We start from the raw sequence: 26,171 nt of genomic DNA, 5'->3' as shown, positions 1-26,171 counted from the left end.
GGAAAAATGAATACAAGGGATAATATTATTAAAAAATAACTCATGCATATATACTGTGGAAAAAAAATTCTAAATAAAATTAAAAAAAAAAAATGACAGTGATAGTGTACTTTACCTGCCATTGGACCAGGACAGAAGAAGTGGTATGAGGAGTCACTGAAACACAACTTGGAGGTTCTCCAGGAACTAGAGATACATAAAAAGGGGGGGAAGCAAAAAGAAAAATTACATTAATAGAACATTTTCTTTTCATTAATGCTTTCTAGTCCTAGCTTTCTCAAACTCATTCCAAATAGATGTAACCAAATCCAGCTCTCAATAAAACTGCCAATACATGAAGATTGCCTTAGTTTAGTCCTCCTCTGTCAAGATCCTTCTTTTCTAAGTCATCCTCTCCCTCCCTATCAAGGATTTTTCTGAGCTTCTTCTGATTTTCATCAAAGATTTCTCTTAGAAAAATACAAGACTGAGACTGAGTAAATATTCAGTATAAGGTATGGATTCAGTATAAGGAATATGATTTTTTTTCTCTTTTCCCCCCAAAAAAAAACAAACACAAGAGAATTTATGCATCTCAATGAGGGATATGGCTTTCAAAGATATTCCCTTGGGAATCAATACTTATGCTAAAGACACTATTATTGTTCAGAACACTTTTAGAAGTGATACTTGGATATAGCCTTAAGAACTTAGAATACCTGTGCTGTGCTCTTAGAAATCAGAGGTTACACTCACTTCATCTTATTTGTAAAGCAAGAAAAGTTCAACTTGACCATTAGATCTTTTCAGGTGTAAAACGAGCATCTTTGGTGTTTTTGAATGTTATCAGTAGTGACAATTCCTTTGTTTTATGAGGTAGGATTGGATTGTTAGAAACCACTGGAAAAATTGTTCAAAGCAAGGTTTGAGAGATAAAATATATAGAAGATCAAGACAAGGAAATTAGTTTTTGCCATAAAGCAATTCAACTGATTTTCTTGTATGGTTTCTTGTGTGGCTATCTCAAAAGGAAATTCCAAAGAGTCTAAGAGGAGTAGATTGAGGAACTTCCTCTAGAGCTGGGCCAGCACTTTGGCCCTTTCCTCTGGGGCTTTGTTCTCTGAATCACAAAAAAAAAAAAAAAAAAAAAGTGTCACCAAGTAATTCCTGATTAATCCTCAGGTGTCTGGGGGTTGAGGATGGGTGGGAGAAGAGCAGCTGAATCAAAGATGATTAGCCAAAAAACCAAAAGTACTTTCCCTTCCACTCCACTTCCTTTCTTAGTAGATTGTAGAAAGGCAGTACTCTCTTTAAAAAGTATTCATCACTTTGGGTCTCTAATAGTTTTCCCTTAGATTTCTAGGAAAGGAATAAAAGGGACCTGTCTGCTTTTTCTAACCCACCTCTAAGATCAGAGACAGAGACAGAGAAGGAACCTTATAGCCTACTTGTTAAGAGACAAACAACCAAAGAGTAATTTAGTTGCACATCTCCTTTAGCAGGAGGCCAGAACACATGTTCATAGAGAATGGGGCAGGAGTCTGTTACCCAGATCCATAGGAAGTGCCTCAAAACACCTAGGTACAAGAGGAATTCCAAAAAATGCCTAAGCTGACTACTTCGATGAGCAATTCTATATAAATACATATAAGTTCTGAAAAGTAGATTTAAAACCAAAAACAAACAAACAAACAAAAAACCCAACCCTTTCTCATTAAAGTTATACCTGGTAAAAATGTGTTCATGTGACTATAAGTCGACAAACATGTTTTTTTCTCCCAGGAAAATATTTGTAGTTTAGGCCTTGTTTCTAATAATGGAACAAAAAACTCTGTCCAATGCTTAATGGGATTTCAAATATCCGCAAGCTGGAGGAAGTATTATCTATCTTTGATATGGAGCCTTCCTTTGAAATCACACATTATAGGGAATAGGCCACATGCTGAAATCAAACCTGCCTCAGACATTTATTAGCTATGTAATCCAAGCAATGACTAAAAGTTTTAAAATCTGTTTCCTAATCAATAAAATGGGGATAATAAAATCCCTACTTCATAGGGTGGTTGTGAGGATCAATTGAAATTCTATCTACCTATTTATCTGGGTTTTTTTTTGTTTTGTTTTTGTTTTTTTTTTTAAACTGATCTTACATCGATTGATTTTTTTACTTTGCAAAACCTAAAGTACTATATACTTATGAGTCAGGATGACAAGCCAGTTGATAGAGTAGAAAAATTTGATCCAGGATAGATTTGAACCCTGGAAGAGCTGAGTTCAAGCCACTTATCACGAGTAGTAACGTGGTCTAGGCAAATCACTTAAACTCAGCCTTCAAGACAAAACTCAGAGATTATAATTTGCTATCCTACATTAGTAGAGTCTCCTCATTTGAGACTTCTATCAGTGGAATAGGCTCAGTCCCTATTCCTATTCCTGGGATAATGAAATGCCTTATTTGAGCAATCCAGTGGGTGCCTCAAGGAAGGTCCAGCTATAGGATTCGCTTGGAAAAGGAATCTAGAATGTTTTCCTAGCTTTAGGAAGGAGGCAGGGAAAGAAGAGGAAGGGAACGTACTCCATTCCCCTTTGCTTTTGGTGTCCCAAACATAGACACAGTACAAAGCAGGCCAAAGAGGTCAGTAATGCCCTTGTGATCACACAGATTTATTGTTGCTGCTTTCTCATTTTTCTCCAGCAGCCCTCTTCCCTCTCTAGACCCCCAAAGGGAGAAGTAGGTCACATATCTTCTGTGGTGGAAGGGAACAGGAAGATGGAGGTTATATCAAAGAGTAGCTATTTCCTTGGTTGAAGAGGAAGAGAAGGCAGGACACTCATTCCCCCCTATTTTCATAACTAAGAAGCAGTATGGTGTAGTGGCTAGATTATTAGATTTAGGACTCAGGAATAGCTGAGCTCAAATCATGTCTCAGATAATTGATATTTCTGTGACCATGAACATCTCACTTAACTTTTATCAGACTGTTTTCTCACCTGAAAAATGAGGGGGCTGGATGTGATGTTTTTTAAAGGTCCTTTCTCAATTTTACATCTATGATTCTGTAATCAGGAGGCTAGAGGGACAGTTCTTAAGCAGCAATGGTGACATTCTTTCAGACCCAACATATTCCTCCTCCCCAATCACAGATTCCTTGGCTATAAAGCTTTTCTACCTTCTGAGGAGCCCCCAATATTACTTGGTATTGGTGAAATCACTGGGATTTTAAAACTGCCATATATAACAACAACCACTCTTTGGGCCACGTCCCTTCTCTCCTGTCTGCTGTTCAATTGCCAATGTTTCCTACTAAGTAAGCATAAAGACAGTTCACCCAGACCCAAGAACAGGGAAACCAAATCTTATCAGAGGCCCACAGCCCTCTGCTGTGTAATGCTCTGCTGGGAGCCCTGGATTTGTACAGCAAAATAATCTCTGCACATTGCTAAGGAGTTGAGAAGTTTTTACAGTGTCAACCCTTTACTATTCTGTAAGGAGGTCAATAGAGTTTGAGAAGTTAAAACCTCTGGTTTATGCAATGACAAATTTTAAATTTGGGGCCATGAGATGAGCTGGCTGGAGAGAGAGGAATTTGTTTTTCAGATGGCTAGGTTGGCATTTTAATTGAAATGATAGCAATTAGGGAAGGGGTGGGGTATTCAGAACAAAAGAGGGTCAGGATGATTAGGAAGTGCTGCTGGATGTAAGAAATCCTCTGGCTTTCATCCCTAGGAAGGCTTAGCTGCCTTCTGATGCATGAGACCAATCCTTCTTTGGGCCTAACAACCCTGCTATCATCACACTGGACATATTTGATGGAGTTGTCTTCCAGTCTCACTTCATGCCTGACAGGATCATGTCATACAAAATTACAACGAATCTTTAGGCCTAATCCTTCTGATGTGGAGAAAGGGGGAAAAACCCACCTAAAGCTTTTAGAGTCTCATTTTTGTCTTTGAAGCATTTCAATCATTTATCTGTGCAAGAACTAAAAGTGGATTGTGAATGAAAACAACTGAAGAAATTTCTTCAAACACAGCCCACCCAGCTACATTTATCTTTAATGATTCTCTCTAAATTATTCAACTTCTGGAATGATAATGGATCGTGGAAATTTTGGAAGCCAATCAAAGAAACTGTAATTCCATTTGGAGGCCCTTGAAGGGTTGATTTATGACCACAGGGCACATGAGTATACTCCAGCCTGCCTATCATTAATTGAATTCAGCTCTTTACCATCTTGTTTTCTATGAAAAGAGCTATGGGAGACCTTTTCCCTGCTCAGGTACAAAGTAGAATTAAATCTTCAGGAGTAAGTGTTTCAGAGCTCCCAAAAAGGCATCTGTAACTATTTCCCAGTCGGGTTTTCAGACAGTGCACTGACCCCACCTTTCTTACCATCTTGCAGTGTAGTTACTGGCTCTGTCTCAGCACTGAAGTCACTGTCTCCAATATCGTTGGTTGCTTTCAGACGAAGCTTGTAGGAGGTGAAGGGATTCAATCTGTATAAAGTCAGCAGAGTCAGAGTGAATTGTTGAAGTATCTTCTAATCATTTTTTGTTTAGTTTTGTTTTTATTAGGGATCCACCCAAAACAAATCCTATTCCCACACAACTAAAAGCTACATTAATATCTCAGCCCAATCTGGCATTGTAAATACCAAGGGGGCTTAAAGGATAAAAAGATTACCCTGAGGGGAGAAAGGGAATAGAGAGTTGTCTTTCCTTTGCCTAAAGGTTACCTCCATGAGTTTTTGATCTGATGATTGGGGTAGTAGAATTATATTTTACATCCTTTTCTGTTCTTAAATTGTGTGTTCCTAATGATTAGTTATTGAAATAGTTTTAAAGTGAATTTTATATTTTACAAGTTTCCATAAGGAAAAAAAAATGCATTGAAAGAAAAAAAAAAATAACCTTGAACTTGTTATACTAAACCAAATTTTGACTTAGCCCACAATGGTAGTAGAGGGAATTTGTAGAGGGAATTCTTGTTCAGACATGGATTGGACTAGATGGTCTCTGAGGTCCCTTTGCACTTTGAAATTCTGATTCTGTCTCAATAAAGAAGATTGAAGCCATCCAAAGTGAAATATCTTTAACTTCCCTACTCTCCAACTCCCTCTCCCTCTCCCTTTCCCTCTTCATTCTTGTCTCAGAAATAAAGGCATGCTTTCTCCTTAGTTAAGGATAACCATTAATCTTTTCTCTTGGTCCTCTTTCCCCCTGCCTCTTCTGGTACAGTGTAGTATGGTGGAAAGGACTTTGGAATCAGGGGACTAGGGTTTAATTATTGATTTTGTCCTTCTTCGTCAAGTTACTTAATTTCTTTGGCCCTCAGTTCCCTTATCTGTAAAGTAAGAATGCTGGACTAGAATCCTCTAATGTCTTTTTTAATATGGCGCAGCCCTTGTCAGGAATGATGTGAATCCTAACCATTGTCAACCTTAACACATACAAAGGGAGGCCAAATTTCTGGAACTGTCTTATTGGCAGGACTAAGGCTTACTCAACTCAACAAAATCAGATGAGGGACTATTCTTCCCCTCAGCGATGTACTAGGACAAACACGTTTTAGCCCTACAAATGGCATTTGTGACCAAAGCACCTTCATTATTCTGCATTACCATACCCTATTTTCTGATATCTCATCATGCAGTTGTTGGCTGCTTATGAGAGTCTGTTCTCCACTAGGACCCTCCTTAACTTCCTAGATCCCACCATTACTCTTTACCTCTGACCTTTAAATGGCCCCCTTCCTTCACAGCCTGCTACTAAATCATTTTGATTTCCCTTTTTGTCCTTTTAGGACAATAAAGGGCCCTTGTGGCTATAATAATTAGCCTTTGTGAGTTTTTTACATCCTGAAATGCTCACCCAAAACCTGGTGGTTCATCACTTTTTAGTTTTAAATGCATGCCCTCTCCTTGAAACTTACTTCTTCCCCAGCTTTCAAGACATTGCAGTATCCTTGTTTTCATCCCATTTCCCTAATGATCTTTTAATGATCTGCTTTTTAAAAAAATGTAATTCTACTTTATTTTGGCAATTTGATTTAAGTGACTTGCCCAGGATCACACAGCTAATAAGTGTTGAAGGCCACATTTGAACTCAGAACTTACTGATTGCAGGGCTGGTGCTCTATTCACTGCACCACTTAGGGGTCCTAATTTTTTCTCCTTCAGTGGCCCCTTTTCTCCTTCTCATCCTCTCAAAAAGGTATTGCCTAAGATGCTCTCCAAATCCTTTTTTCTCTATTCTACACATTCTCAATTATCATAATTCCATAGCTTCAGTGGTCATCTCCATGTATGTGATGTTCAAATCTTTCTCCAGCTTCGTTCTCTCTCAGGTATCAATAATACATTCTATAAACTATTCAAATACAAGATTTCAACCCATCTATAATTAAGATCATCATTTACTTCACCCAACTATCATATTTTTCCTGTCTCTCCTATTCCTATTTATGGCACCATAATCTTTCCAGTTTTATAGGCTAAAAAATTTTAGAGTTATCTTTGATTCCCACCTTATCTTTCCCTTTATACCATCTAATCTTTTGCTAAGTTTTATTGAGTTCTCCCTAGGAATTAACAAGGTCTCTCAAATCCATCCCATCCTTCCATCTCACAACAATCACTCCAGATTTTTCATTTAGATTACTGAACTCTCATCTATAACCTCTTCCCCTCTAAGCCATTCTATGCATAATTAATTTTGTTAAAACCCTTCAATATTTCCTTAGTGTCTTTAGATTAAAGGTCAAATTCCTGAACATGAGATTCAAGGCCCCAGTCTATCTCTCCACTCATTCGGACTAGTCTCCTACATGGACTGTACTTTCCAACCAAAGAAAACTTTAGTGGACTCCAAATATTCCATGTGTTTTTGCCTCTGAAGTGTTCCCTGAGTATGGATATCTTCTTCTTAAATTAGTGCTTGTTGATATTTCATCCTTCAAGATTCACTTCCCATGACACTTTCTGAATGACGTCTAAATAGTTTGTTCAAAGGCATGGAGGTGAGAGAATGTCATGTGAGGGACAGTAAGCATACTGGTTTGGATCATAGACTTGATAAATGGGGTTGATGTGGTGTAGCTCTTAGGAAGAATATAACAATAATCCCAAGACCATCAGGCCTTGTAGTTGGAAATGATGTATTCCTTCCCCTAGGCTATCCTGCCCCAATTTACTCTGATAACTGCTTCTTGGTCTGTGATAATGGGGTTTCTGAGACTAATGAGCAACAATAATTAGATACCTAAAATTACAAAACTGGATACTTGCCACTTGGCCTAGTGATGTTTCAGGCCTAAAAACATTCACCTCTGGGAGGGTCCCCTCTCACCTCCATCCCATGAGCTCTTCCGAGAAAACATGGGTAATGCACCTAAGCACAAAGTCAGAACCAGAACTCTCCTCAACTCCACTTCCAAGTCATAAAATCAGCATATCAATAAAACATGAAACACCTGGTTCCCTTCCTGCTCCTGGTTCTTTGCTAATTTCTTTTGGAATTTAGCCAGCTTTCATTTTGGGGGTTCCTTCTGAATGCCAAGAGGATAATGAATAATAGTCCATAAAAATAAAGGGACTAAACTAGATGACACCTAAAGATATGATCCTATCCCCAAGGATTTTCCAAGAGATAGAATACAATAAGTATACAAGGTAGAAGGAGATAGAGGCAAAGACATGAAGACAGGAGTTCTCTGGAGAAATGCAGAGAAAGGAATCACTGCACAGATGAATTATAGATGGCCCCAGATAAGAAGAAGAATCCAAGCTGGAACTTGAATAAATTTTTTTTTTCTCTTTACATAGATGAGAAGAAATTGTATTACAGGGATGGAGGAGAGGCTATGTGACTTCATGGAAGATGAAACTATCAGGCAGAATGGGATGAAGGAATGGGATGAAGGTTAGCTCTATGGGAAGCAGAGAACATGTTGAGAAGAAATGAAAAGCAGACTGGAGCCAAAGAGGAGGGCCTCCTCCCATTTTAGGCTGTCTAGTTCTGTAGTCAGTAATGAAGCACTGACGGTTTATAAGGAGGAAGGCAGGAAGGTCAGAACACGTATTAGGAAGGTTATTTGGGCAGCAATTTAATGTGATCTTTCCTCTGAACCCTTCAATACTTTCTACTAGTGTTCCATTTATCACATCTTACTGTGTGCTATATAGCAGAAGTTCTTAACCTCTTTTTTTGTGCTTGTATGTCAGGCATTCCTCCTCAGAATAATATGTATAAATGCAAAAAATAAAACCACAGAATTACAAAGAAAACTAATTACACTGAAATATAGTTATCAGTTGTGATGGTGGTTTAAAAATTTTTTTTTTAAATTTTACTTTTTTTTTTAAGTTCATATACCTCAGAACTCCTTTTAAGCTGTGTTTATCAGTATACTTGTCTACACATTACTAGGGCCCAGTCTCTTGGCTTTGGAAACTATCCACAGGTATAATCAATGCCTTGTATATCCTAAACACCAAGTATTTGAACTAAATTAAAAATCAAGTGAACAGTCAGAATTTCAATCTACTACCTAACTGAAAGCAAACTCAATTTGAAGATGTGATAAGATTTGTGAACTCAAGGGCCTTCTAAGGAGTGCAAGTTCTTAGCTTTGAAATAAGACAAGACTGAAGAGATTCCTGAGCTCAGCTTACATCTAGGGCTTAAAGACAAGGAACTTGCAGCTGAATAGTAGGGATGCTCCTTTTGATCTCCTGTGAGGAACCCTGGAGCTGGACTCAGAGTAAGGAGAAAGAAAGCATCAACATAATAATGGCAAGTAAATAACCACCTGACTCAGCAAGGAGTTTAATTACTTTTCTCTGAGAAATCTAAGAATGTTTCAGACCAACTAATTAAACTAGCTTTAGACCTCTTAGTGCCTCAAGGAAGTACCTTCTAACTCTCCCTAAGTAAGCCTCCTCTGCACACCCCAACTCTTCCACCCCTACTGAAAATGCCAGTCTAGACTAGTAATGATCACCTTGGGGCCAAACTGCATGGGTTATAGCTAAAAAAAAACTTTTTCTCTCCTCAACTCCTTCCTCTCTTTTAGTCTCCCTCTACCCTGATCCTTCAGTCTCTTCTCTCCTTGAATATACATACTAACTCCAACACCCAGCCCCAATGGTGGGAGAAAGGGGAAGTTTTCTGGAGGAAGTAATTGGGAGATAACTATTTCATTGAGAGGGTTGGGTTAGTGCAGAGGAACATTATGATGAAAGTTTGAGTCATCTCCAGTCATTCTGACCTATATTTGCCACTGGACCCGATGCCTATGGAGGAGAAAGTGAGATTAGTGACTTTGCACAGCTGTCCCTCACTTAAATTTAATTCATTTACATCATGATATCCACAACTTCTGAATCTCTATCTAGTAATTAAGCTATATTGATCAATTACTATTGATGAGGAAACCCCAAAACTCTTAAAATCTCCTTGGACTCTGTCTCAGGGAAGAGACCCCCACCCCAAGCACAAACAATCTCATCTTTATCTAAAAACCCATTGAATTTTATTCAAATTCTAATCCTGGCTGAAACTCAAGCAGAAAGCCAACCTGGGACTCCACCATGAGCACCTGCAGATTGTCCAAAGCCCCCCTATTATAAAAAGGGTAAAACTGAAGTCCACTCTTTGCAGAGGTCCCAAACATGGCATCCTTACATCGGTCATGTTGTCAAGGATTTCTGGCCACCGGAGCCATCCTGGCTCTGGTGTCTTCCTACCTTTTAATCTTACTTCCAAACCTCATAATAAACCTCTTTTATCAATCTAGGTTTTCAGGTCTGTAAATTCCTTTACAGAGGACTCTTGCATCACTCATTTAACTCTGTATCTTTGCTCCGAATCCAAAGGGGTTGCAGGGGAGCTCCATTTCACTCCCTGTACCCTGAACCTGCCACTTGACCTTAATTAAACCTAATTTCATTTAGATATCCCTTGTCTAATTCTCATCACTATGTCACTGCAAATCCACCTAAGATTAAATCCAGACCATATGTTTTTACTTTCTTTTCAGCCACCCATCAGAAAACTTAAGACTTACCCAGCCACTCTTGTCTTTGGACTACTGCTCTGCTCTGTACATATATGGTCATACCTACCCCCTTTCCACCTACTACTTTGTGAACATAATTAGAATCCACATGGCTACTGAAAAGAGTTTAACAATAATCTACCCTATGGTTCCACTCATAATTCCTGTAACTTCCCAAATCAAAACTCCTTTTTATGTTGTCTTTCCCTATTAAGAATGTAAATTCTTTGAAGAAAAAGAGTGTTTCAGTTCTGCATTTATATCCACATAGAAAGTATTTAATAAATGGTTATTCAATCATTAATACATCAATTCATGTTCCTGGCCCTTAGTAAATATAAGCTTCCTGAGAGTAGGGACTATTTCATTTTTCTTTGACCACATTCTGACCACACCTAGTACACCATAGACATTCAATAAATGATCATTAATTTGAATCTAGACTCTTTGCTAGGCCTTTGATATTCACCATAATCTGGACTTAGTTTTCCATCCTTCTTTCCTACTTCTTTCTTTCTTTCTTTCTTTTTTTTAATTAATTTTATAATTATAACATTTTTTGACAGTACATATGCATAGGTAATTTTTTACAACATTATCCCTTGTATTCCCTTCTGTTCCAAATTTTCCCCCTCCTTCCCTTCACCCCCTCCCCTAGATGGCAGGCATTCCCATATATAATAAATACCTACTTCTCAATATATATTCTCTATTTCTTTCAGACAAATCTCCTTACTGTCTTTATGTATAATTTTATCATTCCCTCCTTTGTGCTTTTGCTCATGCTACTCCATTCTCCCCAACATACTTAGTAATGTCTCCCTCTGATAAATACTTAAGTTCCATATCCCTGAAGCCTTTCTCAATCTACCTAACCTGCAGTGATCTCCCCCCTCTCTGAATCACTACTATAGTTAAAATCATTGTAGCATAGTTTAACACTGATTCCCTGCCCCTCCCCCCCTTTGTCTTCATGTCAGTACTGCCTTGGCCAAAATGATGGAGAGTGATGGAGAGAAAACCTGAGCCACAGAAATTGTGAGGAAGAAGACATCTTAGAAGTCTCTAAGTCTAATCTGTACCTAAGAGAAAGCTCCTTTATAGTAAATGATTATCTAGATTCCACTCAGAGAATTCCACTGTTCAGGGAATCCAGCTCTTTATGGCTATGAAAGTTTTTTATTTACATTAAGTAAAAAAAGGGAAAAAAAAAGTCTCCTTAATACCTGTACTTCCTACTTTCATTTTCTGAGCACCAGGAAAAAAGCCTGATCCCACTTCTCCATCATAACCCTTTAAATACTTAAAAACAGGAATCATACATCTCCTTTAGTCAAATCTACTTTTCTCCTGTTGCTTCCTAGAGATTCTTTTATGACAGTGTCCACGTCTCTCCTTACTTACTCTATTCACCCTCCTCTGGCTGTGCCCCCTGTTTATCAATAGCCTTCCTTAAAATAGATTAAAAAAAAAAAAAAAAAACAACCCTGAGCAAATCCCTTAGCCATGCAGTACCTTAATTTCTTCATCTGTAAAATGTGAATCACAGCACCTAACTTCTAGTGTTTGTGGGAGGACAAAATAACATAGTGTTTATAAAGCAATTTGCAAACTTTGAAGTGCTAGATAAATTCTGATTGTTATTGTTGCTTCTATCCTTCTTCTTCCTCCTCCTCTTCCTCTTCTTCCTTCTTTCCCTTCTTCCCTTTCCCTTTTCTCCTCTACCTCCTCCTCTTTTTCCTCTTTCTTCCCCTTCTCCTCCTGTCTAGACTGCATAGTACACAAATGACTAAATTTCTCTACGTTTAAAATAAATTTGACCACAAGCACATAAACATAGAAAATATGCTTTCTTTCTTCATTTACATTTCAATCATTTACATAAAATCTAGCACAATAAGTTTTTCATTCAACTATATATATATATATTCAACCATACATACATACAAATATATGCATATATGTATACATTCATATATATGCGACCTATAGGGTAATTAGTACTGTTATAAGGAAGATTTTATTTTAAAGCAAGTAAATCATACTCTCTGCCATATAGAGGCTTGCAATTTTGTCAGGAAGATAAGACTTACACAAATAAAATACAACTGATCATCAGTACATGGTCCCTTATTAGACATGCTTTAAAATGGAACTGTATGCAAAGAAATATACAATTAATCGCCAGAATGAATGAATGATGTAAATAATAAAGATAATGATATCAACCATTTTCTTAAAAATCTTCAATGTGTTTGTTGATAGATTTCAAAGATTATATAATTTTAGGTGGGGGAAGAAATTTATATCTTTATTTCAAAATAATTGGTTACTTTTGTAATCTCTATATTTTATTTTATGAATTTTAAAAGATTCAGATTTAGTGACTTCTAATCCTAAATTAGATTGCAAGTGTTTTGAAGGCAAAAAATATATTTTATATACTATTGCTATGTATCATAAATATTTAGTGATTTAATATGTATAAACATTATTATAATAATAAATTAAATAAATCATTATTTATAATTATCACAAAACTTAGATGACATAATATGTGTCCATTAACAACAACAACAACACCCCTAATATTATCTAAGGGAACTAACTTTTTATTTTAAATGATATACATTTCAAAAGTTAAATCTGTACTATATTCTTTTCAATGGTTAAATCTGTGATTTTTTTGGTCCATACACTTCATGCAACTCAGGTAGCCTATACAAATAAAACTAAAAGGCAGGGATTATTAAACATTAAGGGAGATTACACTATAGCTGGTTCAAAATATTGCTTTTCCCAGATTCTGACAGTTAAATGTTTTTTATTGACAGGTAGAGTAAGCATTTGTCCTAGTTCTAAGCCATTAGGAAATTGACAACAGTCTCTCTTCCACCAAATTAAACTGTCTGTCTTGAAACATGGACCTTTCCGTTTTCAACATGAAGTCCACAGCACACAATTAGTCTGTTTGATTTCAGAGGGCTTCACTACAGGCACCACATTTGGGACTTTTATCAGACAGTTATACAAAAGGGTAAGATTATTTATATCTCTTGCACATAGCTAATTGAATTAGGTTTCCAATGTCTCCAATCCAAAACGATCATATGATTTAAGTTTGGGTAATGAAGTAGCTGTTTATAAAAAAAGGTTGTGACACTTCTGAGTGCCATGTTATGAAAACAGTAGAGCCCTTAGGGAGATAAATCCACTTCACTGGGATGGGGTCAGGCAAATTCCTTGCTGTAAGTGTTGAGTGGTTTCAGCTGAAATTACTCCCAGCATAACCTAACTTGAAGAGAGTCAGAAGTTCTAGACTCTAGGCTGAGTTGTTCAAAGCATGAGTAGAAATGTGTAAAGAAAAATTTCAGCTATTTTGGTTTGATTCTTTTTTTTCCCCTTCCACAAATTCCTTGAGTAACCTTAGGCAAATTAGAGAAATATAGTATTAATGTTGGAAGAAACTTTAGGCATAATCTAGTCAAACTCTTGATTTTTATGGAAGAGTCAAGCTCAGAGAGATGGAGAAGCTTGCCTCAGATCACACAGCAATTTCATACTGTCTTGGTCTTTCAAATTTGAATGCAATGCTTATTTTCCTACATCACACTCTAGCCACAAGAGCAGAAAAAAAGATCATTTCAATGAACTGAACTTTGGGTGATGGGCTTAGAAAATCTCACTTTTTAAGGCAGAAAAGCCATTACAGGCAGTCCTATATGGCAAAGGAGTAGACCATTTTTAGTTTACTAATCTTGTGAAATGTGGACCATGATTTCTGTCTTTACTGTCTCACTGAATTGTTATTAGCGTCAAAGGAGAAAACATTTGGGGACTTGCCATGGAAATTACAAAGCACCACAGAAATATTTTGCATGAATTCATGGTTTGCTGTGGAATAAGATTTGTGCTCTGCTGGCCCACTTTCTGGTGATGACCTACTCTGAACAGAGATAAGCTCGCTGTCTGGCGCTGGACCTGTACCTCAAAGTCTTGCCAGATTGGTAGCTTGTACTGCAGTAATCTAATCTTCAAGAATACAGGGTTACTTTCATATTATAATGAGATATCAGAAGAAGATTTCCTCATACACTCCTCCTCCTTTTTCTTTTCCTTCTCTTATTCCATTTCCCACCAAGTATAGAAAGGTAATGAATAAAAAGAAGATGAAACTTTAATATCAGAGAGTCAGAGGGCAGCAGAATTGAGTAGTGAATAGGGAATCAGGCTTAAATTATGAGAAACCTCTTTTGCATCCCATCTCTAACACATATTATTCATATATAATGTGAGGCAAGTAATTTAATCTTTTATTGCACCAGGTATAACTCCCTAAGACAACAATTTGCAAGCCTTCTGTATTGTAGATGGAGTTCTGTATGCCAATGAAATCATAGGAAGAGGAGGAAGAGAAAGAAGAAGAGGAGGAGAAGATAAAGGAAAGAAGGAGGAGAAGGAGGAGGAAAAAGGAGAAGGAATAGAAGGTGTAGGAGAACTAGTAGCAGTGTGAATTGTTCTCATGAGTTATATCCCATACTATGTGCCTGAAAAAATAAATGTTATCCTGATTATTTGGAATCTTATTTATTCTAAAGACAGAGTCAATAAGAACAACACTAAAAATGCCAAGAAATACATGGCAGACAGGGAAGTGCTATACAAAAGCCAAATGCAAATGATTTTCACAAGCCTTTCTACACTGGGATCACATTCTCTATGATTCCCATCACCTACTTTGATGATACTGAACTTGGGGGCAGAACCATAGAATTGTAGCTCTTGAATTGAAAGAGGATCTCAGAAGCCATATAGTTCCAAATCCTCATTTTAAAGAATAAATTGAGCCCATGGAGGTGAAGTGATCTGCCCAAGATTACATAGAGTGATGGAGGCAGGATTTGAATTCAGATCTTCCAACTCCAAAATCAGTAATTTTTTGCATTACACTCTGGTGCCATTGATTAACATCAATCAAATAAATTGTTTAACCTAAATCAGATCCATTTCACATTCTTAAGAATTGCCCTTGGAAGGTAGTTACCCAACATGACTAATATGATTCTTATGATGCTGTGTTACCTTTCAATAACATACGCCGTGGCCTCATGGCTGATGGATGACGAGAACGTTTGCCACTCTCCTCCTGGTAGCTCTCGGATCTGCACTGTGAAATACCGTATTGGGGATGACCCATCACTGCCGGGGACCCACTGAAGTTGTAGGCTCCGAGAGGTCACTTCTGACTGGGGAATCAGAAGATGTCTGGGTGGTGCTGGACGATCTGAAATGAAACCAAAGAATGACACTCGCAAATCCAGAAATCCTTGATCCTGAAACCTTCCCATTTGAAACTGACCTGTTCTACAGATAACAACTATCTTATTCTGCATTGTCCAATATGTCATTTTGACCATATAGATGTAAAGAAGAGCTACTAAAAATACTTGCTACTTTCATATGAAACACAGATGCCTACATCCTTATAACTGACTCTAGAAAGAATACAGCTCTGACGCTGAAATACTTTGATCAGAAAATGCCTGCTTCCTCCTAGAACATTCCCTTCTCAGCAGAGATAGGCTAGTTACTGGTGGAAAACAGAAGAGAATCAATAAAAGATGTACCCAGTAGCACCCAGGACATCAAAGATAAGTGGCTTTGAGTGACAACTGAGACTGTAGGAAGCCTGTCTGTACTTCTAATCATCTTTTAGTTTTTTAAAGCTCTTTTCCTCCTTTTCTTTTTTTCCTCCTCTTTTATCCCCCCTTTCTCTCCCTTCTTTCATTCTTCCTTTCTGCCTGCCTGCCTGCCTTCCTTTTTTTCTTTCTTTCTTTTTCTTTCTTTCTTTCTTTCTTTTTCTTTCTTTCTTTCTTTCTTTCTTTCTTTCTTTCTTTCTTTCTTTCTTTCTTTCTTTCTTTCTTTCTTTCTTTCTTTCTTTCTTTCTTTCTTTCTTTCTTTCTTTCTCTCTCTCTTTCTTTCTTTCTTTCTTTCTTTCTCTCTCTCTTTCTTTCTCTCTCTCTTTCTTTCTTTCTCTCTTTCTCTCTTTCTTTCTTTCTTTCTTTCTCTTTTTCTTTCTTTCTTTCTTTCTTTCTTTCTTTCTTTCTTTCTTTCTTTCTTTCTTTCTTTCTTTCTTTCTTTCTTTCTTTCTTCCTTCTCTTCTTTTCTTTCTTTCTTTCTTTCTCTTTTTTCTTTCCTTCCTTCTTTCTTTTCCTTAATTTTTTCTTTTCCTTCCTTCTTTCTTTCCTTATTTTCTTTCTTTTTCTTTTTTCCTTTTTCCTTCTTTCTTTCCTTTTTTCTTTCTTTCCTTTCCTTCTTTCTTTCCTTATTTTCTCTTTTTTCCTTTTTCCTTCTTTCTCTTTCCTTCCTTCCTTCCTTCCTTCCCTCCCTCCTTCCCTCTTTCTTAGAAGTCTGACTATAGTTTATGCATAATATAACATTATCTTTGATTCAAATTCCTTGACCTAAAGAGTTAAGACAACGGGTTCTAATTGTGTGGAATTCTTCAGGATTAATGGCATATTACGCCATCTTTTTGGTGATGGAGAATGGGCATGCAGGTGCTGTAGATGCCAGGACATGGTATCTGAATATAGATCTGTTCTCCTGTCACTATGTCTCCTCACCCCATCGATTTCAATAAAGAAACTCAATAGAGTGAGGAATAATTGTTTAATTGTTTATCATGAAGATTATTGATTCTGATTAAAATGGGTGGCATGTAATAAAGCAGCAATTGATTGTCGACACCACAGTGACTTGTCTGTGAGAAGCTATTCGATTCAACTTAATCAGCACTTGTTTCCATAAGCACAAACCCCACACAACCTGATTTCTCTGAAGCTCTGTCTGTATTAATAGCATTTCATTCTCTCCTTTCCCTCTTTCTCAAAAAGCATATTTGGCTTGGTACTTCTTTCAGATTTTTCTCTGGCTGAACCATGAAGGCTGAAAGAACTATATGAGGGAGCCAGAAGTTTCCTTAACATCACCAGTGGCTATGGGTAAAGGAGTGGGGTGGCTATAGCTGTGTAAGCCACCGCTCTGTTCTATCAGCATCAGGCAGGTGTTTGTGGATTAGGGTACATCAAAAAGGGTCTTAATGTTAATACCTAACACTCAAATATGATTCATTTTAATGCACTTAAGTTTGACTTTAACCCTTTGGCAAAACTCCAATCTCAAGCTCTTGATATGGGTTTAATTTTTTTCTTCCCTAATAGATTACTATAAAAAAATGCTGAGTACTTATAATGGTATATACCAGCTCTCAGGAAGATGACGAGTTTTAAACCCCTGGAAGTGGCATTTAGTTTCAAGCCAATAGATAGCTTAGTTCCAAACCTTTTGGGTACTTGCTTATAAGAGAAATGCGGCTATGGATAAATTCCAAAGAAGATATGGTGTTAGAGCAAGACTTTCACGCTTAACCTGTCCCCAAATGTTCGAATAACTGAAAAGCAATACTGTTAGTGCAATGTCTACAAAGGAATTATGTTCTGTGGCTAATGTGTAATCAGTGATAATATACAAGTAACTTTTAAAAATAGAAACAGAGGATGTTAAAGTAGACCCAGTTAATGGGCCAATGAAAAATTGTCCTTGAAAAATCATGTGATATATTATAGTGATAACTTGGAAGGTAATTATGGAACAATTTATGTCCTTGGGTTTGTAATATAATATACACATATATGTAGTGTTAATAGCCTTTTCCTTGTAATTCTTTCTACCTCAAGGTTCAAAATTTTTTGGCTTTTAGGAAGATGACGAATTCTAGATAATTCATACTTTTTTTATTATTCTCTCATAAAGGACAGTAAATTTGTCAGCATGTTGACCCTTCACTTCAAATATTTATTGAGCTTTTGCTCTATACTCATCATTGTGTTTCTGATTATAGTGGAAACAAAAGAGACCTATGATACAACCCTGCTCTTAAGAAATCTAAAATCTTGTTGGAGAGAAAAGATTGAAGTACAGAAAAAATCAGAGAAAAATATAAAAAAAGAATAAAATAAGAGGTCAGGAGAGAAGAAGAGCTATTAGAATAGGCTAGAATTGCCTGGAAGGCATTCTAGAGAAGATGGGTAGGATTTGGATGAAAAAAGAGGAAGATATACAGATAGCAAGGAATGAACATGAGTATAGATTAAGAGATGAGCAGAGTATGTTCAGGGGATAGTAAGAAGACTGACATGGCAGAAGAAAATTAGAGAAGTAAATTAGAGGAAAAAATTAGAGGAAAAAAAAAAGAAGATAGGGCTGGATTATCTTAAAGAACCTTAAAGATCAGTATGAAAAATTTGGTAAAAAAAAAAAAAAAAAAAAAAAAAAAAAAACTAAGCAAAGCAAAATAAATCAATAATTATTTCACTGAGTCTGGCATAAATTAATATCAAGAAAATAAATTGATGATCTGAGATTTCATTAGTAGAGGGGTATAACCCAGAGAAGAAATTCTTTCAACCAATACAGGCTAGCAACTCTTCTGCAATTTCCAATTTAAGAGACTTGGTCAGGGCATCACTGGGAATTGAAGTGCCTTTTAGGCAAAGGCTAAGGATCACTGAACCAGTATGTGTCAACACCAGTACTTGAAGCCAGGTCTTAGAGACTCTGAAGCCACCTCTCTATCTGACTGATGCACCTGTAAATACAATAATATTAGTTCTGCATAAATGATTAGGTGAAGGTGTCACTTATTAGTATAGTATAAGAATAACCCATATTTTTATATAGTTTAAGGTGGGAGGATCAAAAAAGTCTTAACACTTGAACATTTTCAGAATCTGAAAAGGAAGTTTCCTTCTTTTAAATACATCTTCTTTTTAAATGTAAACATGTTCTATAAATATTTTTTCCCTCTGAAACCTGACATCTGGTAACTGTAAAACTCTAATAATGCTTAACTTACACATCTCCTAATACCTTTCAAATATATTGCATTTAGTGCATTTTCCTTAATAATAAGAAGTATTAATTTTATTATAGTTTTGGAAAACTGAAAAGAAATGACTTAGATAATGTGGATAGTTAAGAGTTAATATCACTTTTGGAGTGCTCAAGGTAAGTATCATTCACAGGGTTTTAACATAGTTGGAAATAAATTTAAAAAAACTGCTTATAGCTTTGTATGACATTTTATTTTATTTAGGGAAGGTTAACTTTAAGAGTAATAGCAGTAAGAGTAACAAGAAGGCCATTTGGCCTATGGAGGTCAGACCCTGCTGACACTTTTAGGAAGTGCAGGAAACAATGGAAGGACCTTTGGAATTGGGATGAAGTGAAGTACACAAATAAATACTTTTTATAAATAAAGCTTTTTGATATGAGTGAAGTTGACAAGCCTACCCACATTGCATTGGTTTGGTTTTGCCATTGATGGCTGCTATGTTATGAAAACTTACATGAGAAATGGCAGCTATATGAAAAGACCTGATTTGGGTAGCAATTAGAATAGTACAGAGATTAAAATATGAAACAATAGAGAAAGCTAAATATTGAATGAATTCAGGAATGGACAGTGCAAGTCTGCCATATGTATCTGTCTATGACTTTAGAATATGATCTTGTAAATCTTACCTCTCTTTTCAGTGGTGATGACTGTGGCTTCTAAAGGTTCCCCCCATCCCTGTCTTGTCTTTGCAGATGCCCTGAAGATATATGCTGACTCCGGAGTGAGATCTGTAGCAGTGAACTGCCTGACAGTAGAACCAACTTCAACAGTGGTAAACTTGTTGGGACTGCTGGTTGCAAGACGATATGCAATTTGATATCCTAAATGTATATTAGCCACCAAGACAAAAAAGAGCAGAGGAAAAGATTTAGATTTGTTGTACATTCTTCCAGTGAAGGATAATGCTAGATTCCTAGTGCATCCCAATTACTTATTTATTGGAAAGACAAACCATTTTTATTATTTTTTTTATCACTTATCCCCCCCCCCCTGCCTCACATGCATATATAGTACATTAAAAGGGAAACTCTACACACAGTGATGAATGAATGGAAGAGCCTTTTGTGCATTAATCCACCATGAAACTTGTTTCACTCTTCATCCTTCACAGGAACGAGATGTGAAAACAGTTTCATCTTTCCCGAGGACATTGGTACACTGAGAGAATGCCACAAAGACCAGCAGAGTCCACACAATTGTTTTTGACAGGGTGAGTCAGTACAGAGAAACTAATCTCCTTTTCCATACCAACACCATCACCCTTGCAAAGATGGGGAGCAGAACACCATGTCACTAGACTGGTTTTTAAAATATGCAGTAGCTTGCCTGCTTAGATAGTACAGCACCTTGGATAGCCACAGTACATATCCAGTTGACTCTCACATCTGTTATTCATAGTTACTCCCTTTCATCTTCCCAGATATCCAGCATCCCAGAGCTGTAATTGATGGCACAAGCACATTTCTATTTCTTTATGTCAAAAAAAAAAAAAAAAAAAAGATTTTCTGTTTCTTTTTCTTTCTCTCCCAAGTTACAACACTTCGGGCAACTCTGAGTTGGGATGGAGATGAGGGAGCACATAGGGAATGATGAGTTCTATTTTAAATAATACCCTTCTTGCCAAAGAATACACTTATTAATCAGTCTAGTGAGGGCTTTCTAGGTTTTAAACTTCTCTCAAAACGACTTCATTATTAAGAGTTGTCAGCTGATCAGACATTATTATTGCTCAGATCACTTCAAACAGGCCATCCCAAAGCCTCCTATATTGGTGAGACAAATGACCCCTGAGGAAGAAGTACCAACTTTTCATTTTTTTTTTTTGCCACAAACAGTAGTGACAGTGCATTTTTTTTTTTTTGCTTGCTAAGAACTTGTGGTCCAAATGTTAAATTCCCAAACTGATTGAAACCATAATGGACCATGGCTTTGTGGTCCTGAAATTAATAAAATTTTAAACTTTTCAATATTTCGAGTTCTTCTAGAGAACAGGTAAAGAAGGAAAAAAAAATCAAATCCCAACCAGGTGAACTCTATCTTCACTAGTTTTTGCTAACACTCAACTCATCCTTTTAACTATAAAGACTTTTTACAATGGTTCAAGCATGAATTCCCAATCCCAGTTTTGACTTGAATATTTTGTCTTTGCTCTATTTCTTATAAGAGCAGAAAGCTAAAAGTTTTCATAGGTGAATATCCCAGGCTCACCAAGAAGGAGGTGATGGAGGGAGGAAAGAGAAATTAGATAGGAAAAGTTGCCAACCAGAGAGCTGCCATGTGGGGTTATAGGACATGAGTTTTGGTGCTGGAAAATAAAAACTGGAGATAAATGAGATGACAATGGTTCTTATGGCAACCAGTGACTGACAATAAATGGCAAGGTAGCACTTTATGCCTTATGCTTCAGATTTAATATACTATAGTGTAAATACCATAGCATCAGTGTCAGGATGAAAATAGGAGAAGTAACCAGATTCCTGCAGTACAAGAGGCTGAATAAATTAACCAGAATCGTACAGGACATAATAAAGACAAAAAGGCTCTTTTGAAACCTGAATAAGCCAACTGCTGAATAGTCAAAGCTATACAAATTCTTCTAACAGAAAAGGATTGATGTGTATGGGGAAATAAATGTATGGGGATAATTAGATGAGTTTAGGGATATGTGTTATAAGAAACAGAGCAGAGGCAATCATATCCAAACTAAGAGATTAAGAAAAGAGTCCTTTTTCATGTGTGTGTGTGTGTGTGTGTGCCTGCATGCATGTGCATACCAGTGATAGGAAACAATTGTGTTCTTTTTCCTATAAGCAAGAACTGTGGAAGAAAAAAGAACTCGGAGCTATCAGAGAATAAACTCCTTTTGTGCCCAACCTTCTAGAGAGAACAAACAGTATCTGTCATTGATCCATGCTGTACTTATCATGCTAGACAATTACTGTTCTGTTAATCCCTGCTTTACATCAGCCAGAAGACCAAGAAATGAAAGACTGAGGCCATTGGCGAAAAGAATTCGATGGTTTCTCCTCAGGAGATTGATGGTTTAGTTAATGCATGGATAGGTAAAGACCTTGGGCTTTATCCCACAGTAAGTCAGACTAGGGAACAATTTACAAGCACGATGACTACTACATGTTATGGGGAGACAAGCATCAAAAGAAATGCCACACAATACTCATCTCATCATACTAGTAACTATTTTGGATCTCTAGGTAGAGCTTTATACATCTGTGGTATATAACACTGAACTGATTGCATTAAGCCTAAGTACATGAGGGAGCTTCAACAATAACATTCAGAGTAACTCAAAGAAGATCAGCCTAACTATCCACAACAACAATAAAGAAGGCTTGCTTACTGGATTATGACATAGGTCCCCACTTAATCTAATTTGTGTGTGTGTGAAGCAATTAGGATTAAGTGCCTTGTCCAAGGCACACTGCTAGGAAGTGTTAAGTGTCTGAGGCTGAATTTGAACTCAGGTCCTCTGGTGCCCTATCTCTGGGCCATCTAGCTGCCCTACCATTTACAGTATTTTGAAAAGGCATTAGTGGTGAGCAATGAGCTGGGCCAAGAACTGAACAGAAGGTGGTCGGTATTTTCCTTTTGGGAAAGTGCATATGTATTTCATTAATACTGAGCGTTGGTTGTAGCAAAAGGCCATCTTTTAATCATCCACATTTTGCCAATGAGTACTATAGCTCATAGAACTATATATAGAACTCATAGTACTAAAGCTCATAGAACATCATGATCTCATAAGAATCACAATTGTAGGCAACAAAGAAAATTGTACAGTTAGTATAAACTACCTGTCACAATAATGACATTGTGTACAAGGAATGATATAAAAACCATCATTGAGAAAATGCTGCTGTTCTTGTTGAAATAAAATGTAGGGGTTAAGTAGATAATGTCTAAGGTCTGTTTTCATTGTTGGTTCTATGCAGGACTGGAAATGGAGATGTACCAGTCGTATAATGAAAGTGAGAGCTACAAAAAGACAGCCTGATTTTTCATTGGTAAATAATAGAATAGTAAGAGAGTAGAATAAGAAAAACATAAGAAAACCTCATATATTGGACTGAGAGAAAGGCATAGTTAAGAACTATGAGGATAGGAAGATAGGAAAACAAAGGTGAATGACAACCTGCCCCAGAGAAGGGAGTACCCAATCGATGAGATCATGGATTCTTTGAAACATCACAGCAGCATATATTACCACCTGTGAAGAGCAGAATTTAAATGGACTCCAGATGGCAGTCATTATGTTCAGAATAGGAGCCTTTCCATTTTGTGTCCTCTTGCTTTTATAATATAGATTATAATGAATTAATGGCAGCTGGCAATAATAGGAAACTTAGTGCTAGTATAGACTATAGATCTGACCTCTATATAATTATCATCCTTCGTATCTCCCATATGTTATAGTAGTGGACATCATTTCACAGCTGGACAAATTATAAAGGGCAGGGGCTGGGAAGGTGCCAAATGGCCTCAATGGAGGTTGGAATTTAAAAAAGAGAGAGAAGAATTGGCACTATTTAACCTGGAGGGAAAAAACAAAAACAAATAGCCTTTAGTGGATATAGAAGCTGTCTTCCAATATCTGAAGATATGTCGTTTGGAAGAGTTATCAGACTTATTTTATGTAGCTTCAGAGGGAAGAATTAGAAGAAATTTTATAAAATTTTTATTCAATTGAACCAACTTAAAACAATGGTTTGATACTGAAAGAAGAGAGATTTTAATTCTATTTTCTTTGACCTTTTGTTAGAGATGTAGTAGTGGGGATTTTTGTCCAAGTAGATAGCTTTTAAAGTCTCTTCCAACTTCTCTGAACTAAATGTAGGGATGTGTGTGTGTGTGTGTGTGTGTGTGTGTGTGTGTGTGTGTGTGTGTGTGTGTGTGTGTAAATAGGTGGAGGATGGTCTAGGAAGAGCCTGTGGAAATATACAGTACAATTGCAAGAAAAGAATACCATGGGATACTTCAGAAGAAGAAAGAATGGAATCAGGATCTCAGGAGGCTCCCAGGCTGACACTAGGAGATCAAGGGCATTGGAAGATCACTGTGCCTGATGGAGAAAAGAAAATTAAGTTTTAAGATGACCTTTTTTTTTTTTTTTTTTTTTTTTTTTTTTTTTAAGATGGCCTCCTAGTACCTAAAGTCGGGGCACTGCTCCCATTAGAAAGATAAGCAGACTCCTTGTAAAGAGGCCCCTGAACCCAAGACTTCCCAGAAATGTTTCCATACAGGAAGAAAACAAAGTCCTGATAGACTCTGGCCTAGCTCTGTCTCCCTAAGTGACTAAAACTAAGTACTCAGATTAAGAAACCAATGATATAGCTGCTGGTATCAGGGCAGTGGGACAGCGAGTTTGCAGTGGGTAAAGTGCCCAGCCTGGAGTGAGAAGACTTGAGTTTGAATATGGTATCTGACACTAAGTAGTGACTCTAGGCATGTCACTTAACCTTTTATTATGTATCCATTTCTCATCTTTAAAAAATAAGCTGGAGAAAGAAACCACTCGAGTATTTTTGCCAAGAAAATCCTAAATGATGTCATGAAGAGTCAGACCTGAATAAAACAACTGAATAAAAACTGAAATAAAACTGAATAAAATAATAAATAAATAAAAAATAATAAAAAATAAAAACTGAAAATAAAATAAAAAAAAAAAAACTGAATAAAACAATAGCAATATTGGAGTCTCTGATCCTCACCTAGAGATGTCTGGGCCCAGGAGAACAGAACAGCTGAAGAATGGTGGGGAAGTTCTGATTCTATGGGGGATTGAACCAAGAGTCTGAAGAAACTGGCCTGGAGATCTCCCAGATCCTTCCCATGCCCTCAGGAATGGCTTTAGAGAAGCCACAGCCCAGAGCCGGGATCCAGGGAGGGCACAAGCCCATGGATCCAGCAGACAGCCTTTATTGATGTAGCTTCTCATGGGAAGAGTGGATCCCAGGCAGAAGGAGCTCAACAAAGATGCGCTATGGTGAAGCTGGCAGCACAGTTACTCTTAGAATCTCTGTACTGAGAATGAATCTTATTGTCTTGATTGCTGTTGTTTGTCCTTTGTTCTAGAAGAGGACCATGACATGGGGGTGGTGTGGGGGATGACAATATGACATACAAGTGAACTGGATCTAAGGGAGGGAGAGCTGGGCAAGGTCACCTGCCTCACTTTACACTCCTGAGCCATCTGGTTCAGTGGCCAGAAATAGGTCAGGACGACTGGAGGTGGTCCTGGATGTAGAGGGAGTCCATGGCTTTTTTAAGCTAAAATTCATAACGGGCCTCAGTTTGACTGAGGCTGCTCTCATTCAGTGATTAAGGCTGGGTAGTAATTGAAGAAAAGAATCCCCTTTTTCTCATGGTCAAAAAACCCCCAATCTAAATCAATCAGTTCTGGAGGGAAGACAGGATTTCTGTCCAAAGCAGAAATGATTGCTATTTACATTCAGTCTGAGTCCATGAGGATTGACAGAGGCAAAGACACCAAGGATGGGCAGCCCTGCTTTATTGGAAAGGAGCAGATTCTAGCAGGAGCCAAATCAACCGATGTGAAAATGATCTATGATGATAATTCTCAAGAGAAAGGATCCTGTGATGAAAATCCCCAAGCTACCACCTCCCTTGGAGCCCAGGAAGAAGTACTACAGAAGAGAGCAAGGAAAAGGGTTTATAAGGAAGATCCAATAACTCTCCATGTCCCCTTAAAATCTTGTGGGTGCTGCCATACTAGGAACACTCCCGCCTGTAAAAAAGGAGGGGAAAAGAAAATTCTTAAACCAAGAGAAGCCTGTCTCACATAAGGGAGGCTTTTGGTGAATGGAGAAGAGTTGCTTCTAGAAAGACTTTAAGCCCAATCCAATGTAATTCAAGGGACTCCAACACTGCTGATACAGGCTGTGGAAGAATCATTTATTCTGTGTCCACTTGTGTTTCACCACAGAACACACACAGGAGAGGAAAAGCTCTAATTGTGTAAAAGATTTTAGCCAAAGGATCAACTTTACCTTCCATCAGAGAGTACACATAGGGAAGAAGCTCTATATCTTTGTTAACTAGGGAAAGACCTTAGCTACCATATCTTGCTTTATTTCCCTAGGTGAAACTACACCAAAGAAAAACTGGATTAAGTATCAATTACACTCAGAAAGATTTCAG

General features: G+C 37.2%; 1 protein-coding gene across 6 annotated transcripts in view; it reads right to left on the bottom strand.

Moving 5' to 3' along the window:
- Positions 1–26,171, bottom strand: part of SDK1 (sidekick cell adhesion molecule 1) — a 1,233,278-nt gene that overhangs the window by 145,712 nt on the left and 1,061,395 nt on the right. For all 6 annotated transcript variants that reach the window (XM_074281198.1, XM_074281201.1, XM_074281200.1 and 3 more), the window contains 4 exons: positions 19,622–19,816; positions 15,119–15,320; positions 4,373–4,476; positions 116–186 (listed from right to left, as the gene is read on the bottom strand). In XM_074281198.1, coding sequence (XP_074137299.1) covers positions 116–186; positions 4,373–4,476; positions 15,119–15,320; positions 19,622–19,816 — 572 coding nt within the window. The remainder of the gene's footprint in view (positions 1–115; positions 187–4,372; positions 4,477–15,118; positions 15,321–19,621; positions 19,817–26,171) is intronic.

This window comes from Sminthopsis crassicaudata, chromosome 1 (assembly GCF_048593235.1).
Source record: "Sminthopsis crassicaudata isolate SCR6 chromosome 1, ASM4859323v1, whole genome shotgun sequence".
NCBI classification, from domain to species: domain Eukaryota; kingdom Metazoa; phylum Chordata; class Mammalia; order Dasyuromorphia; family Dasyuridae; genus Sminthopsis; species Sminthopsis crassicaudata.
Note: the sequence above shows the minus strand (reverse complement) of the source record. Positions and strands in the feature narration are given on the sequence as shown.